Raw genomic sequence first — 18,639 nt, 5'->3', positions numbered from 1 at the left:
GTTGACCACAGAGTCACATATGGGAGAGAAAATACGGTTGTTGACAAAGTGGAGACACAAAGAAACCAGTTGAAATCCTGTAGCTATGTTGTATGGTGCGAGTTGTCCTCAAACACATGTGACCTGCCGTTCTTGGCTACCTTCTTAAGCCATCCACATAGGTGAGGAACCACTCCTAGGGTGGGGCTTCACACCTTATTCTAATTCACTTGACCTGGGCATGTTTTCCTTAAATTGACAGATTCAGTAACTCTCACACCACCTATCTTCTATCTCTTTACAGAAAAGGATTTGTTTTGGATTCTTCTGAATGCATAGTTTTGATTATTGTTGATTTTTTTAAAACTTTTTTGAGAGAGAGTCATGCTATGTGATTCAGGCAGGACTTGGGCTCACTTTGTAGTCCAGGCTGGTCTCGAATTAGCCGTGATCTATCTTCCTCAGGGTCTCCAGCGAGCTCTGGGATTAGAGGAGTGGGCCAACACACCCTGGTACTGTTTATTTCTGAACACTCACATTTCAGCTTCTTTAGGAATTCAGAATCAGGCACTGTGGCCTTGTCTACATTCCCAGCAGACAAAAGCCTCAGGCAATACGAACATAGAAAGTGTAAGGCTAGTTTGCACTACAGAACAAGAGCCTGTTTAAAAAATTCTACCTAAATAAATAAATTAAATATAAACAATAAATTAATCAGAGGGACTCATAACCTCCATGTTGCTGAGGGTGGCTGTGGTATTTTCAGGGTAGCCCTGGTATTTGTTTTGGGCATGACATCTCAGCTTCATCACAGAACCCTTAACCTACAAGCACAGTTCCTTAAACCTGCTGGCATAGTCTTTCAGGCTTTCACAGCTGACCCTTGGGCCTTGCTAATGAGAATCCATAAAATAGGTTAGTGCGAGTCCTTTATGTGTGCTCCATACTTCCATTTGTGGATGGCACATAAACTCATGGGGGGCAGGATAATGGGCTTTAGCATTTTGTCTGAGCTCATGCATGACATTGCTGTGGAATTCAGGCCCTTGGCTGAATATTCTGAGTCTTTAGTGTGGTGGATAGACTTCCTGCACCTTTTCTGTTAAACTCTGTGTGATCTTCATAAAATAATATTATCAATTCCATTTCCTGATGCTAATGATTCTCCTTGAAATCCATTACTATTACACACAATGAGACAGCTTCCATAAAGGTGACAAAGTACAAAGTCCCGCCCTACTCACCTCAGAATTTGATGAGTCAACGCACAGATGAGGACTGAGCAGACACTGTATCAGACTATTGATATTTTCAATGTACTGCTATCTTATTGGTTCTTGATCCTTTTCCTCCTGGTGGTCATAGTGTTTGCTGTTGTCCTGTAGACTATGTCCCTAAAGAATTAAGGGATTCCAGATGAGATTGCTTTTGTTTCTTTATATCTAGTGATTTTCATTAAAGTAAATATTCAACTGTTTAAAGTGATTTTCCTACTGCTAACCTGATTAAGACTTCTGGGATTACACTTTAGAATCACAACCCAGACTTCTCTCCTGTTCCTCATCATGTAGAAGTTTCTTGACATCATTTCACAGGTAAACACAGCAACTCCTGATGAACTTGGGTGCATCTCTGTGAAAACAGCATTGCATCAAATAAACAATATTGGACTTACCAGGCTATAAAATCACCTCTCTTGTGGCCAACAGTCTGTTATGTTTTTTATCCCTATCAGCTTTTTTGGAACCCCAACTGATGGCAGAGCAGAGGGTTTATAGAAGGTTTCCCTGCATGTAAGGTATCAAAAATACAAGCACAATTTAGGTGACATAAACCTGGTGACTTATGGATTATATATGAATCCAAAGATGAAGAAGAATTATCATAATGAAATATAAGCATACTGTCCAAACTGGAACTGTAGAATCATAGGATTCTGGATATGGCAGTATGGTGGGGCACACCTAGCAATTAAAAAAAATATATACCTAAAATCCATTGACCCAGTGGTGGGGTCAGAATAACACCTTCTATCATGTATATAGAGAAAACTGATAATTTTGCTGTACTGGATAGTCAGACAAGTTCTGTTTGCAGGTTTGAATCATACTCAAGGATACTAATAATTGAACTGAGCACCAGGGCTCATTTGGTGCATTCATACGCATATGCAAAGAATAGGGAGGGGGACAGACCAAGGAATTCTTTCTCACATACCAACAACTGAAACATTGGTCTCAAAACCTGCTGCCTTTTTTCTGGGACTCTCCTACAGGTTGCATGTTTGTGAAAGGCTGATGCCAAAGCTATTACCTAAGGCACCCCAAAAAAGTAATACCTCATACCTGGTAGATATGCAGGGTGAAATATACAAAACAAATGTAAAACATAGAATTTGCTCAACTGGACTAATAAACTTATAAAAATGTCACAGGCCACCAGAGTAAGGACTTGTTTGATGTTTATTGGATCAAGTCCATCCTTTTATGAAGCTATAGCTTCCTCAAACATAGATATACAAAATCAAATACTCTGTATTTGTACCCTCAGAGACATAGAATCTGTACCTTTAGTCATGATAGAGACTGTTTATGGATGAAGATTTTGTGTGGAACAGGGTAATATCAGATTACATTAAACCTGACTAGGACTTTCTTCCCACTGGGAGCATCAGAAGTTCTGGTTTGCTCTACTAATGGGTTGTTCAAATGTCTCAATCAAAGAAAATACTTTACTTTGGCAGTACCATGCCTCCTAACAAAGGTTATCCACAGAGTAACAGCTGTACATGGAGGAACCCAGGACTGAGGTTTTTTGATTAACCACCAGACATGACAAAGACAGACTGCCATTTTGCCAATAATTGTGAGGGCAAGCATACTGGGATACCTGCAATGAGTGCAGGAGCACTAGCCCACTCTGAAACAAGACTCTGGAGGCTTCGCTGAATAGCCCACAGCAGACAACAGAGCTTGATGCAGGTGATGTCAGTAGTTAAACTGATTCATAACCAGGTGAACTCCCCAGCAAATGTAGTTTTACACAAGTTTAGAAGGGGAATTAGCCTTCTTTTAATGAAACAAGCAGGACATTCTGGTTTGATAGGAGAAAAAGCAGTTTCTATGCAGACAATTCATGGATAAACATAGAAACTTTAGACAAATCAGAACAAGAATCAAAGGAAGGGGAAAATTGTATTATGACACTCAAGGACAATAGGACAAATTGTTTAATTGGAATGTGTGTGTAGACACAATCCTAGCAGGAATTACACGGCCAATACTAATACCATAGATGTCCTCAATTTTAGGTTATGCCTAAAATTAAGTGGATAAAAGATAGGATACAAAACTGTAAAAATCAGACACGTATGATCATATTGGATGACTCTATTACAAGTTACACAAATTAGGAACCACCACCTCATAAACTACTATGTATATCCTGGAAAAAATACGTCCTTAAGTGGAAAATATGAGGGTATTCATAACCCCCACTATTCTTTCCTTTTTCTGCCTTTTCTATTTGAAATCCGACAAACACTGGTCTTCAAAATTTCTGTTATTTGTGACCAATAAAATATAGTTTATATATCTAGTTAGAAGTTATAACTGAAACAGTGAGTGAACTTTGGCCAAATCCCCAAAAGCTCCACCTTTTCATTAATGGTAATAAAAGCTATGGAAAAGAAAATCAAATAGGTTCATCTCAAGGTGCCAAATGGCCTGCTGCTCACATTTTGCACTTTAATTTACCAGAAATGTAAGAAGGTCTTCTAAAATGCCAAAGCAAAGTTAGTGCTGCATAGGTGTGGTCCAAGGGAACCATCTAAACTAATGGACTTATATAGTGATTTATAACAGAGGTGAACAAAGGAATCCGCATAGTCAGCAGTCTTAATGGCACATGGGCTTATCTTTGCAGTTTGAATTAAACCTCATCTGTTTCTGGAACTGAATGTTCCATGTGTTAATTTCTTTAAAATGCCATAACAATAAAACACATCCTGTGGAGTTCAACAACCAGTGCATCCCTTTTCCCAGAAGATACTTCCAGAGCCTGTTTTTTCCTGGCAGGATTTCTATCTTATATCAACTATGTGTTCTTTTGTTACCTGAGGGGCATCTCTCACATAGAACAGTCTAAGTGATTTCAGCTCTAATATTTCCAAAGGCTTTTGAATTGCATGTTCAGGTATATCCACAGCAAGAAACCAACTCTTCTGATACCAAAAGTAGTCTTGGTTATTTTCTCCCATAGATGAGACAAGACATCCAATATCTAAAGTCAAAGAAAGAAAAGTTTATTTACATCACATTTTGTGGACATTTCACTCTATATTCAACTGACTCCAAGGTAGCGTAGTACAAGGCAAAGGGTAACATTTCATGGCAGCAAAAAACAAAAAAAAATTAACAAGAGCTAAATGAATGGAGCACAGAAAGAATATTCTACTTGTTCTTTATTTTGCTTGAAGGCCACACCTAACTGGGTGTAGCATTCACACCTATAATCCCAGCTTTGGACCATGAGTCATTCACAAAACCTAGAAGCCTGCTTTCATGACTGCATGATATTTTGGAGGAATATTCAGACACAAAACATACTATTCATTTTAGAATATTTTAGGTTCAATTTCAATTCCTTTTCAGTAAGACATTTCCACTGTGGTAGCCTTTTCCCAAAAGAAAAACTTAGAGGTAGTTTGGGGAGGTCACAAATATACCCTTACATGATCAGAAGAGACTATAGGAAACAAGATCAATTTCTGTTATTCCATTTGCTCTTTTTTGTGTATCTATCAGATGATATTAAAATGTTGATTTTCTTCAAGGAAATAAGGTACACTAGACTTGAAATTATAGGGTCTGATCTACAAAGTGTGAAGAATCATTGAGAACGTGACAAAGATTTTTTGATGACATCTCTGATAGAGAACTTACTGGGCTATGTGTCCCTTGTCTACCCTGTGAGGAATTTCTGGAAGCTGGATTTTTTTCACATTATTCTCCATGTCAATAGGGGAACATGATTCATATGGTGGTCCTTCTGGGGAGTTCTCTGGTCTATCATCTTCCTCCATTCTGACAGAAGATGTGAGCCCTGGGTTGGGGAGAGGAATAACTGCATGCCACTGGGCTGAGTAGGCCACACTGTATTTATGTTTCCTGTGGTAATGAGAAAACCAGGTAAGAGACTCCAATCAGTCAAACTTAGGGTTTCCCTCTGGATCACATGTGGGTGAATGCCAGTTGCAGGGAGGTAATGTGAAGGGAGTACATTCAAGGCTCCATGAGAAATAGGTGTGCTGAAAAGGAACGGTGGTTCTTCTGGGTAAACTTCTGAGTCTTCTGTGTGAGGAACAAGGGACATGGATTTGCACAGGTACAAACAGTGAATATTGGCAGTTAATATCTCTAAACCTAAAGTCTAGAGTAAGAAACCATATATGTTCCTTGTTCAGAGGTCTTAGATCTCCTCTTCACCCAGTTCACTCCTTGGACCCAATTTTTGGCACTAGTAAAAATACTGAGTTCCACTGGCATTTACTGGGACCTGCACCATGCTGGTAGCATTGGGAATCCAAGCAACCTCTCCCCCCACCATGATCAACTGTGAGCCTGCCAGCATGCAGGCTGAGAAACACACATCACATCTTCTCCCCTTCACCTCTTAGCAAGTGGGAGGCAGTAATCTGTACATCCATTGAGAGGTTGACCATAGGCAATGTAGTAAGCAGGGGGTTTCCTTCTATAATCTCTTTGAAGGCAAATACTTTTATCTGAATTTTGCTTTGTTCTAATTAATGGTTTTATTTTAGCCTGTTTTATTTAATTGAGCCTCAATATACATGAAAGAATAGAGAGCTAATTTCAAGTAAACTAGAGTCTCATTAGTAACTTCCCTATTGTGTGATTTTGAAGACCTAAATGACTTTCTCATTCTGTTTGGATCAGTTTTATACTATGTTGTTTTGTATGAATTCTCTGTCTGTGAAGACATGGACAACTATTTTGAAGAAACAAGAGGCAATATGATAGATAGTGAATATCTCAGCTCATGTAGCTTTAAAATTTATATCTCTCACATTGTGGTCTTATGTCCAATTTTGTTTTGTTTTGATGTATTTAAATTTATCCCCTTTTAAAATGAAAAAAAAAAAAAAAGAATCCTGAGTTGCAGGGTGCGGTAGCACACATATATAATCCCAGCAATCTGGAGACTGAGGCAGGAATATCACTGCAATATCAAGGATATTTGGCATTACATAATAACCTAAATTAAAAAATGAAAATAATGAAAGGACAGAAGGAAGGAAGGCAGGAATTAAGGAAGAAGAAAGGTAGAAAGGAAGAATGACTACCACTTCAGGGATAGATGTCATCGCTTTATTCCAAAGCTTCTCTTCTGTCTTCTTTCACATACTCAGATGTGTGCTTCAGTTTTCTACAAGGCTCATAATTGTTATATACTCTTGTGATCCAGTTCTGCTTTCCAACTGAATGTCAAAATGCTTAGTCATTGGGGTCATTATGAGTCCATCATTCTCAGCCACCACCTTTGTTTTACTGGGATACATTTATTCTATCACTTCCAGACATGGAAAACTGCTAAAGTATTCAAAACTTTCTATAATCAATTATAATCCTTAATCATTGCTTTCTGAGTTCAAAGTTCAATTTTTATGTAACCCACATATGGGAACTTATCCACTTCTTATTACTTAAAATGAAAACAGGATCCTATTTATCCCTTTGTCTTTAGGTGTTTGGAGTAGAATTCTACCCAGTAACTTATACTTGGCTATTAAATAGAATAACACAAGATGTAGAAACTGCTTATCAACACCAATATCTATTCTGATTTTGGTTTCCTAATGTTTAGCTGAGCACACGCTGCCCAGACAGATCATATTATCTGACCTTTTTGGCTGAAGAGTATGATAGTGGGATTAAATTCTATTTGGAAATATGCAAATGAAAAGGATCTGTATGGTTTCTGTGGGCTTTCTTACAGAAAAGATTATTTCCTCACTACTAATTTTTACTGTGGTTTTCAAATATACAAAGACATCTCAGGGACATTTATCATTTTTCTACCCTATATCTGGAATCAGTCATTTCCTCAAAGAGTCTTGGTATTTTTCTGTGTTTTATACATATATAACAAGGCTTTCTGAAGCAGTATAGTTTATAAAGTGATTTACTTAGCTTAATTCTCTTGAGATTTAAGAGAATGGTTCAGTTATCTATTTGTCTTTGGTGAGACTCTAGTTATACAGGTGGTATAAACATAGTTACTATGACTGAATTATTCATGGCCTGGGTTAGGCTGAAGAATGATGACTCATTCTTGTGGAGACTAATCTAGCCTCATGAAATGTGACCCACACCTGTGAGTTGCTTTTTTTTTTTTTTTTTTTGTATTTTTTCAGAAGGGGTCTAGCTATGCAGTTCAGACTGGCCTTGAGCTCACTTTGTAGCCCAGGCTGGTTTTGAACTCACAAGGATCCTCCCAATTCACCCTCTCCCCCAGTGCTGGGATTGCAGGAGTAAACCACCATAGCCAGCTCCACAGGCCTGTGAGTTGCAACTTTCAACTTTCCTAGAATACAAATGTTGTGAGCATGGGGAAAAAGGACAAGAGTCACAGTACAGAAACCTGAGACCATTTGGAGCCCTCTTTCTTGATGGAGGAGAAAACTGGAGGAGAGAGAGAAGGAGCAGGAAGAAGCCAAATTCCATGGGATGCAGCACATTTATAAATACCATTGGGAGACTCAGTATCATGTGAAACCTCTCCATCTAAGAACTTATTCACATCATTTGTCTCAGGCACCCAGTGATCTTGAGATTAGAGCAGTTATCTCTGTGACTTGACTCAGTAAGTCACTGTTCTTCATACTAGCATTTCTTTGGCACCACATGTGATCCATTTTCAGCTTCAGCTGCTCCCCTGAGTCAGCCAGACTTTCTCTATCCCTGATTGTAGTACTCTAATATCTTCATTAACTTCTAGAAGGTTCTACCTCTTAAAGTTACATTACTTTATCACTGCTACACTATGAACCTTGTTCCCTGAAAATGAAACTTATCAATTTGATCTCTGGTACAAAAATAAAAAATAAGAAGAATCCAAACCATAACCACAGCATGGCAATCTGCAATAAGTTCAGGCAGCTGTACAAACTGCTGAGCGTTTCCATTGTTGAGACAAACATACTGGACACATATAACCTTAAAGCAGGAGAGGTGTAATTGGGTTTGTATCCTCAGAGTTTGGATGGCTACAAGGCAGAAACATTGTGGAAGAACTTCCCTGTACATCAAATTTGTTCTTTTCATGGCAACAAGGAAAGAAGAAAAGATGAACAGCAGCAAGAGATTCTCCCCCACTCCAGGCACAGCCACAACAACTCAGCTTCATGGTTCCCCAACTCTTAAAAGCACATTCAGCTATGAACATCCAAGGATGAATCCACTGAGGAGTATAATCCCCAAGTCAGGAGACTCTTAATCTCATCAAATTCAAGATGTGGATTAACTGGCACAGGAGTTGTGTGACCAGTCACTCCAAAGGTACTTGAAATGGCAATGGCAGGTAAAAATGCTGTGTGGATGTTATTCGTTTTAGAACTTCAATTTAGATGTCCCTAAGTATCTCAGCACCCTGGCAGACTGTAATGGATTTGCTAAAAAAATCTGATTAAGCCTAGGAAACCCCGAAATTTAGCAAGAATTTGTTTCAAACTAAACAATCTAAATTCGCATGAAAGCCCTCAATTAAATCCCCAACACTTTCCCTCTCCAAAATAAAAGCAGCTTGAAAGGATGGTATTCTTTTCTTTTTGGTCACCAAACCATTTATTTGTCTTGACATGGCTGGGGTGTCCCTTGGGAAAGAGGGTTACAAATCACTGTAGAACTCTGGAGCCATTGGTGCAGAAACGGCCTCAAGCGAAGGTGGAGCTTTTCAAGCTCATGTTGGCAGCATTGATGTCATAATAGTTGATATAAACCCTATCGGGACTGATGCACAGGCACTAGGACAACAGACCACACAACAGCTTGCTGTAGGAGCAATTCAGCACTTAACCTATCTTGCGGATGCTGTGCAGGCTGCAGAGCATGCATGGCTTCCATGAGCCCGTGAAGGTCATGAGCTGGTCTGGGAGCACATGCACTGTGATGTACTGGGTGGGCTTGCCGGTGGCCTGCGCAAGCTGCTGCGTGAGTTCGGAGAGGAATCTCTCCGACATGGACTGCGGGGCACATTGATATTCAAGATGAACATAGGCAAGTTGGGTGAAAGACGCTGGACGAGGGCAGAAGAGAAAGACTGCACACCCGGCCCCTATGCAGGAACCTGAGCTACATGACTGCTGCGATAGTATTCTTAAAGTACTTAGAAATTGTTAAGTTTTCTGGATCTTTAAGTAGTTATTGTGATATTTTCAAAATTATGCTTAGAGATTTTTCTAGCTGATATACTACTACGTATTTAAGGTACACGTTATTAAAAATATACTTTTTATCTCCATATGTGTAACTTTGGTGTGCCTCCAATTCGCAGTGACATTTCTATTTCACACTCTTGTTTATCATCATAATAACACTGCATTACATTGAAGTGTATGATCTACTTGCTTTATCTTGTTCGATAGAAATGAAATGTGTGTTTAAATATCTGTGTGTGTGTGTGTGTGTGTGTGTGTGTGTGTTTATAAATGGTCCCAAGTCTTCACACATGTACAACAATGTAAGCTAACACTGACATCCCACATACCCAGTCCCTCACATAATTATTTCTCTACTAGAAGCAAAGTAGAACAAGAGGAACTAGACTCACCCTACAGAACATCCTTTGGCTTATTTCATAGCATTTGTTCTTTATTTAGACTGTGAATTCTAATCCCTTGGTGCTTTCTGTTCCTGACCAGCTCAAAATCTTCACCAGAAGTTTCTTCTAAATGGGAATTTCTTCCTACCAGCATGTTTTAGCCACCAGAATTGAGTGTTCAGGCTAATCAATTCCTTTTGCCCTTACGTGGGACTCCCAATCCGCAAAGCTTCCTGCAGTGTTGACTGTTATTCTAACATTTTTCTTGGGAGAATTTCTGAGTTTTTGTGATGGTATGGCAGTTTTATTCCTTTCAAGCTTATCAGAAGACTTTCTTGCTTCATTCAGCCCTTCATGCATAGTCTGATTACTCTGAGACAAGGCCTAACTATGTTGTTCACACTGGTTTTAAAATAGCAGTGATCCTCCTACCTCAGTGTCTGGAGTGCTGGGATTAGAGGAGTGCACCACCACACCCGGGTGCTGTTGATTCTTGAATACTCAAATTTCAGAAACCAACCCTACCTCTTTAGAAATTAAGAAATAGAAGAAAATGGTATAGTGGTCTTGTTTACAATCCCAGGACACAATAGCCTCAAGCAATAGGATAATGGAAAGTATAAGGGTTGCTTGAACTACAAGCAAAACACTTTCAAATTTCAAATAAAGAAATACATGATAAATAAAAAAGAAATTCAAAAGTAGCAAAAAGAAATATGGTTCTGTAAGGAGACAAAAGGCTGGTGGAGTTAAGCATTAACTTAATCTTTTAATTTGAGTTAAGCATGCCTACCTCAATTGGATTTGAATAGCATAGGAATATCCACCCTAGGGTGGATTCTCACCTAAGTGGCATAAAAGGAGAGTCAAGGATGAAGGGTCACAGCAGTTTGAGAAGAAATCACATCCAACTCAGCACATCTCCAGGATTTCAACTGGGTTCTTTGTGTCTCCAGCCTGCCAACAACCTTTTCATCTCTCTCATATGTGACTCTGCATGCAGGATCTGTAAGTCAGTCTTGGAACTTCTTACAGATTGGTTTACTTTGCACTAAATCTGTTTATCTAGAGAGCACTGCCTGGCAGAGGTAGGGATATTTTAATCTGTGTACATCTGTGTATATGAAATAGTATCTCAGAATTAAATTGTATTAGGAAAAACTAATAATCAATGAGCCCTTGTAGGAGCAGCACTATTTAACTTAATTTCATCTTCACAGCATTTCTGTTAGAAAACAATATGGATACTATTGGACAACCCTCGGCATTAAGACAGTGGGTAGCTTCAAGATTGGCATGATGTCATTAAGGAAAGTTTTCTGTAATTCTCCTGAAAAACATTTCTCCCTTTTCATGGGCAAGCTTCTCTTCCCTTAGGCTCAATTGTTTTTCAGCTGCTGGTCTTCCATGGTGGTGACAGGCCTGTGTCAGCTAGGCAAAGGGCTCAAATGAGGGAATCCTCTAGAACACTTTATGTGCATACTGCTTATGAGAATAAGGAACCCATTTCCCTTGCTCGGTGACTTTGATTGTTTCCAGGTGCTCTATTTGTTCTCAGATGCAACTGTATCAACCAAAGTGGATGGAGTGTGGAAATTACCCAGATTAGTCTGACTGCTCTCATGTAGGAGAAGAGAATGGTGGTTTGGTAACCCGGGAGGATACTGAAGAGTATTGTCTCAGTCAATTGGGATGCAAGAGGGAGCAAAGGAGAGCAAGGGAGTGGCATAGACATCTGCTGGCCAAATCACAGCCTCCTATGGCCAGAGCAGGAATAATGGAAAAAGAGAGACAACATTTTCTATCTCATCCTCAGCAAGGTTTTTAACCCATCAAATTCAAAATTCTGTGTGAAGTACAATACAGTGCATAGGCTGAATGTGGAGATGAAGAAAAGTGTTTAACTAGGTCCATATAACACTTACCTCTGAGAGCATAGTTTCTTTGAAGTACATTCTGTTTAATGGTGTCAAATCCTTGGACTGCTTCAGAATGCTAATGCAGCAGGAATGTGTTGTTAGAGAAACAGTTGACCATACTGGCAGGCTAGCTCACTTTGGTAATCCCAGAATGTTTGGGTACTTAAGTAGGAGGACACTAGAAAATTCACTCCTAATTTGGAAGTCTAATGAGTTAATTAGACCAAATCTCCACCCCAAAATAAATACAAGGACGAAACATGTAACTCGAAGGGAAGTCTCCTGACTCAATTTCCAACAGTAAAAACTAAAAAAATTGCACTGTGTCATAGAATATAACCAAAAAGCAGATTTTTAAATAAAGTATCTGATGCATATAGGATTCAATTTTGCTGTGGAGTTCCAGCTCTGCTCAATGCTTTGTGATTCTCGGGCATCCAAGTGGTAAAATTACACACATATATCACAACAAAAATTTTAAAAAGGGGATTTCTTCTGTGAGCTATTTCTTACAGTAATCAAGACACAACGGAGTAGTGACTAATTAATTAGAAAATCTTGATAAAAGTGACTTTCACTAATTAGTTTTTTAAATCTACGTTTTAGGCTCTCTACTTTGTGACTGCCATATCTCCCTGCTTCTCTTGGATCTGCTGACTGGAGTGACATTTCTACAATCTGCTGAAAAAAAGGATCTTTGTCCTATCACTTAGAAAACCTTGCTTCACTTTTGCTTGATTGATGTCAGGAGTTCAAGAAATGTCGAAAGGGCCAGTAGCTGAGAACCAGTACACCACAGAGATTGAAGTAGTGAAATGCTCCTACCTATGGACCATCAGTAACTTTAGCTTTTCCCTAAAGGAAATAGGTAGTGCCATTGAAAGTTCAACCTTTTCACCTGAAGAAAATGGTGAACTGAAATGGTGCTTACGAGTATATCCAAAAGGGATCAATGAAGAAAGCAAAGAATACCTGTCCCTGTGTCTCGCACTGATCAGCTGCCCAATGAGAGAAGCTTGGGCAAAATTCACATTTTACATTTTGAATGATAAAGGACAGAAAGCCAAAGGTCTGTCGAGTAAAAAAATTCAAAGATTTGATCCAGGGACAAAACTGGGAGTCAGAAAATTCATCCTTAGAGATTTTCTTTTAGATCCAACCAATGGACTACTCCCTGATGACAAGCTGACCCTCTTTTGTGAGGTGAATGTGTCACTAGACTCCACTGACAGTTTTAGCCAAAATAATAAGCATATGGTGAAGGCTTGTGAAGGTTGTTTAGCAAGTGATCTAGGAGGGCTGTGGAAGAATTCCCTGTTGGCAGACTGTTGCTTGTGTGTGGCTGGCCAAGAATTCCAGGCTCACAAAGCCATCTTAGCAGCTCGCTCTCCAGTTTTCAAGGCCATGTTTGTACATGAAATGCAGGAGAGCAAAAACAGTCGAGTTGAAATCAGTGATATGGAGCCTGAAGTTTTCAAGGAAATAGTGTTCTTCATGTACACTGGAAAAGCACCAAAACTTGACAGAATGGCACCTGATCTGCTGGCAGCTGCAGACAGGTATGGCCTGGAGCACCTGAAGCTCATGTGTGAGAAACACCTGTGTTGCAACCTCTCTGTGGTGAATGTTTTGGAAATCCTCATCTTGGCTGACATCCATAGTGCCTATCAGTTGAAAGTTTGTGCGGTGGATTTCATCAATTCGCATATTTCTGAAATCCTGAGGACTGACAAGTGGAAATCCATAGTGGTGTCACACCCTCACTTGGTGGCTGAAGCCTACCAGTCTCTGGCTTCCATCCAGTGTGCTGTTCTGGGGCCCCCATACAAGCGTATAAGGCTGTCCTAAGATCCCACCTGTCTGTTTATTTTCCCAAAACAGTGGTCACAGTGGTTGCCACTGAACCTTTCATAGAGAGGACAATCTTTGGAGCTTGCACACTTCTACAAGGAAACAATGAATTGTGCTTCTCTAAGGATAGATAGTACCGCTTTTCAATTTTCATAACAAGGAGATAGGACCTTTAGAATTTATAAGAGTAACTTTTGCAAAGTCCTTATAGCATAACTTAGAAGCAATGGAAAACCTGACTTTTACATTATGGTGCACCATGATTGCTGCAAGGTTGAACTCAAAATAAAATCAAAGCATTCATCAGATAAACAGAAACACCCACTGTGTAGAGCTGCCCTTAGATGGTAGTACAATGGCCTCCTCCTCTGGTATTTTTTTCTGTAAATAAAATTTAGTCTTACTTTACACAGTTGTTTGTCTGCTTTTCTTTTTTATACATCACAGAATTAAAATCTGGGAAAATTTGAGGGTGGCCAGGTGACTCGAGGCATACCCTTGGACTGGACACCGCAGATTTATATTGGCACTAAGCAACTTAGGGATGAGAGAAGAAAAATATCCAGGACTTGGACATTTACACCAAAGGAATTGCCTGTGATACATCTCTTTGCTCCCTTGGCCATGACTGAGAGATCCTGGCATGCATTCTAGGCACTAGCCTGCACATCCCAGCAATGAGAGTGCATGGAACTGCCTGCCTCTGAAGAATCAGAGCAATCAGGCTCCTGGAGCAAAAGGAGGGGAAATTGCTGAATATTAAGAAAAAGGAAAAGAGAGAAATGATTATAGGGTGAATTTGTGTATTACACAAGAATGCATGTTCAGGGGGGCAAATTTCAGTCCTTCAAACTATACTAATACAAACGTGCTGGTAAACATGCCTTCTCATTGTACAAGATTGAAGAGAGTCCTCACACTGTTAACAGTTACTGCTTGCAAGAACAGAGTATACACTGTTTTCCTATCTTAAAAGTGAGGCATGGACAAAAAAGAATTATGAGGAGATTTTATCTGGTAGGTGAGTGTTCTGAGTATTTTATCTTTAACAAAAATCACTATTGGTGTTGCTTTGGAACCACTGTGAGAGTTTCAAACTCAGCGGCTTCTAAGGACATGTGAGAGTAGGACCCCAGTTGTGTTTAAAAGTGAATAGTGAGGTAAAATTGTGTAACCATGATTTACACATTCACTTTAATGGCACTCTATGAGAATGTAAATGTGAAGTAACAACCTGTATAAATACTAAAGAGGCAGGAGGCTCTCCCTCTGGCTCTCCTGCTCTACACTTCCCGATGCTTCCTGCTGTTGCTGGTTACATACACATGTGTGTTCTTAAACATTGCAAACTCACTCACACAAATATCTCTAGGCCCCCACAAGCAGGACAACAGTGAGTAATACTAAAAAAAGAATTTCAGTCTGTGTTTGGTTTTTTACATGAACTATGGTAATTAAATATAGTGGGAAAAGTTTTTGGGTGTTCCCCCAAATTTACTTCTTTTCCATTCTTTTTTTCCTTTGCTTTAAAAGAAGAAGACACAAAAGAAAACCATAAAGAAGAAAAACAGTAATTTATCATTAAATGTTTTGAGACCAAAAAAAAAAAAAAAAAAAAAAAAAAAAAACAACCAAGATTCTTAGGCTGTCCATGCCTAAGAAACTGCCTGTGTAGGAGCCAGCCTAGTTTCTTCTCATTAGCCACTCTTCCTAAAAGTCAGAACATCCAAATGTTAATTGTGTTCTTTTGAAGATATAAATGGTATTTTGTTAAAAAAAGAGTGTTCCTATTAGAAAATGTAGGGTTCCACAATTCAGATTAACTAACCAATAAAATAATGGACAAATTGAAAATTCCCCTGGGGAATACAGGCAACAGGTAAGATTATCCAGCCACAGTGCCAGTCTTCCCAGCTATTTAAAGTAAAAATTATTGTCACAGTGACTTATTTTCAAATGCTTTTGTGGAGATTGAAATTAAACTAAAGGAAAAATTCACAAAAATAGTTTTAATTGCAAAGGTACTGCAATTTAGGTGGCTGCAGGGTTGTCATTTTTTTTTTTTTTTTTTTGTCTTTTTCTTTTCTTACTGGTACCAGGGATTGAACTCATGACTGCCTGCATGCAAGGCAGGCGCTTATACCGCTGAGCTAAATCCCCAGTCCTGAGGTGGTCATTTTGATTTGGGGTATAGATTGGCTTTTTTGTAAGAGATTGAGATCAGCTGTTAAAGGTTAGCAGGGATCCTGTGTAGGGCTAATCATTTCCTTAGGCTATTGTCATGGTTCTGGAATCTTTATCAGTGAAGAGTGCTCTAATCACAGGGGAAAAATTGTCTCTGGGTAGTGAGCCCTGTCACATAGATTTCTATATTTTGAACATGAAAAGAAAAAGGATATATTGAACCTACCATCTGTTTGATTGCTCTTGCATACATAAGTTTATCCAGAAGATAAACAAGCATTTCTCATCAGTTTACAGTCTCTTCATCAACATATCTGTGTCATTCAAAGATGTCTGTTTACTGTCCTTAAGATACAAGTGAACATATCTTGTTACATTTTTCAACATTTAAATGACTAAAACAAATAAATAAACTAGTTTCCATGGTGTTGTTAGTGGTAGCAGTACAGTTAGAAACAGTGAAGCTGAGGGACACTTTCCCTTTTCCTTCATTCAACTATAAACACAATATCTTGGCTATCTTTGTGTAAATTAACAGAGACATTGAATCCTTGACACTAGGGAGAGATGGTGTGGGGCACCAGAGGACTTAGAGGTGTCTAATTACAATGGGAGGCACCTGGAGTCAGAGGCATCTGGCCACCAGAGCAGGCAGCTGGATTAGAACTGTCTGACCACTATGAAAGGCATCTGAGTCTGATTCATTATGTATGTGAAGCCTGAAATATTGAAGGTTCCTGTCTTTTTCCTTCTCTTTCCTGTTTACATTCTGCCAATTTCTGTTGCTATTATCCTGTGGCCACAATGACATTGAAATATTACTTTGCATGAGGTGTATGCTATGTAATCCTTTTTTATATTTATTTCTGTTTTGTCTCAGTAACCAAACTATTTTTGGCCAATTAAATTGTAACATCAGCCCTGGTGGTGGGGTAGTTGCAGAAATAGCAGTTGGTCACAATTCATCTGTGGCTTACCAAGTTTTCTCCAGATATATATCACATGGAAAACTGTTCTAGATTTCTTGTAAGACTGACATGTAATTCCATGGAAGGAGGAGCCACTACAGTGTACCAGATAAAGTCAGTTATTCAATTTTCTCGTTAGGGTAAGTTTTCCACTTCCTTTTAATTGAATATTGGAGTAAATGTGCTTGAATTTTATTAGCTTAACTACACTCAGGTTTGTGTAAGTTACTCGGAGTGCAGTGGGCCATTTTTTAAAAGGAACTTCAGTAAACAAATCTTATTTCACATTATTCAGGATAATTTATATTATTCTTTAGCATAAGAAAGTATTTTTGGAGATTTGAAATATCAAGATATAGAGAACTGAAGTACAGCTAGTCGAGCAAATTTTAAAGAGTATTTATAACATGTATCTATCAGAGGACAGTAAATATGTATTCTGGGTATTTTACTGATATGGAAGTTAAAGCTTATATTAGTTTTGGATTTTAAAACTATGAAAAATAGGACTGGTGATTTAGCTCAGTGGTGTACATGCTTACCTGGCAAGTGTGAAGTTGTGAGTATGATCCAAAGTATATATGCACATATATTCCAGGTCTGACCTAAGGAATGAAACTCTCATGGTTTTCATATCAACATTAATATAGCAGCGCACTCACAGTATGCTGAGAACACTATGACAGACTAATGCACTTGTGGTTGTCTCTGTGAATGAGTCTGTGTTATGTTTTGAGTCTGGAGGCCCACAGAGACTTCTGCAATCATGGAAGTGTGCTTCTAGAGTGTGTGAATACTTCATGGTCCAATGCTGTAGTTGTAGTTGTACATGCTACACCCGTGTGTGTGTGGCTTACTTACAATATAAGGAACAGAAAGAATCTCTCTGTGATCCTGTCCTTTTGCTATTGTTGCTTGTGCTGCTTTCTGCTGCAGAAATCTGATGCATCTACCATGTGTCACTCACCTTGCAGACTGCTGATTATAGATTTAAAACTCCAAAAACAGTAAGATAAATAAATCTTTCCATTCCATTTAGAAGGTCAGGTGTTTTGTGTCAGAATTGAGAGAAAGGTAATCAAGAGAGAATTTGTGACCAGAGGAATGGGTTCTTTGTAGTGACCGTACCTGACCATATGGTTCAACATTCTTTGGGAATTGCTTGTGGGAAGTTTTTGGAAAGATTTGGAGATGTCCTCTGAATGAGTATAGCTGGATCGCCTTATGCTATTTTCCATAGGAGATTCTGCTCAGAATACAGAAGACTGGAATATTGATAAAAATCCTGGCGTTAATAACCAGGTTCAGGAGCTTTGGCCACTATTATTGAATGTCCATAGGATTCAGAGTACTCAGTTCCTTCTGCTCTTAGTTGGGATTTTGAATTTGCAAAGCTTGCACAGTTTTGACATTTTGTCATTCTTGAATTTGCCTTTGGCGGTGGTCCCCCATGCAAACTCGTTGTTTTCCAGCTAGCCCTGTCATCAAGGATGCGATAGAAGGAGCCCTGAATCCCAACTCACTGTTTTCCAGATGGCACATTAGAGATGTACTGGATGTTTTTATTATATCTATTTCTTTTGCATTTGTTTCATTCTTTTATTATCTTGTACTACATATTTTTCAGGTATATTGTTCACATTCAACATAGAGAATGTGCACCTGTGCATAAGATATCAAAATTATGCTTTATCCCCGTGTTCCTCTCATCCCCCTTCATTCAATTTTAACTTCACCATTTATAATTTCATTTTATAACTCAATCATTGCTTTATTTGCTTTCCTCTTCCTGTTCTTTTCTTCCCTTTCCCATTTCAAATAATTCTTCTTAATTCTCTACATTTATCCTCCATTGTGTTCCTTAATTATCTTTCCATACATCCAAACAATATGATATT

The 18,639-nt window shown here is 38.8% G+C and overlaps 1 protein-coding gene and 1 pseudogene across 1 annotated transcript; one reads left to right on the top strand and one right to left on the bottom strand.

Moving 5' to 3' along the window:
- Nucleotides 1–8,932: 8,932 nt before the first annotated feature.
- LOC134472261 (macrophage migration inhibitory factor-like) lies at nucleotides 8,933–11,774 on the bottom strand (annotated as a pseudogene).
- Nucleotides 11,775–12,497: 723 nt separating this feature from the next.
- Nucleotides 12,498–13,586, top strand: LOC100717125 (speckle-type POZ protein-like). The gene has a single exon (XM_063233639.1). It carries the CDS (start codon nucleotides 12,498–12,500, stop codon nucleotides 13,584–13,586), a length of 1,089 nt encoding a protein of 362 aa, XP_063089709.1.
- Nucleotides 13,587–18,639: the final 5,053 nt, after the last annotated feature.

This window comes from Cavia porcellus, unplaced genomic scaffold (assembly GCF_034190915.1).
Source record: "Cavia porcellus strain 051 isolate PalLab524CR breed Dunkin Hartley unplaced genomic scaffold, mCavPor4.1 scaffold_23, whole genome shotgun sequence".
In the NCBI taxonomy this organism is placed as follows: domain Eukaryota; kingdom Metazoa; phylum Chordata; class Mammalia; order Rodentia; family Caviidae; genus Cavia; species Cavia porcellus.
The sequence above is the reverse complement of the archived record's forward strand: the minus strand, read 5'-3'. Positions and strand labels throughout refer to the sequence as shown.

Excerpts from the sequence above, each read along its gene's own strand:
- LOC100717125 (XM_063233639.1), top strand. The coding sequence starts at position 12,498 with ATGTCGAAAGGGCCAGTAGCTGAGAACCAGTACACCACAGAGATTGAA.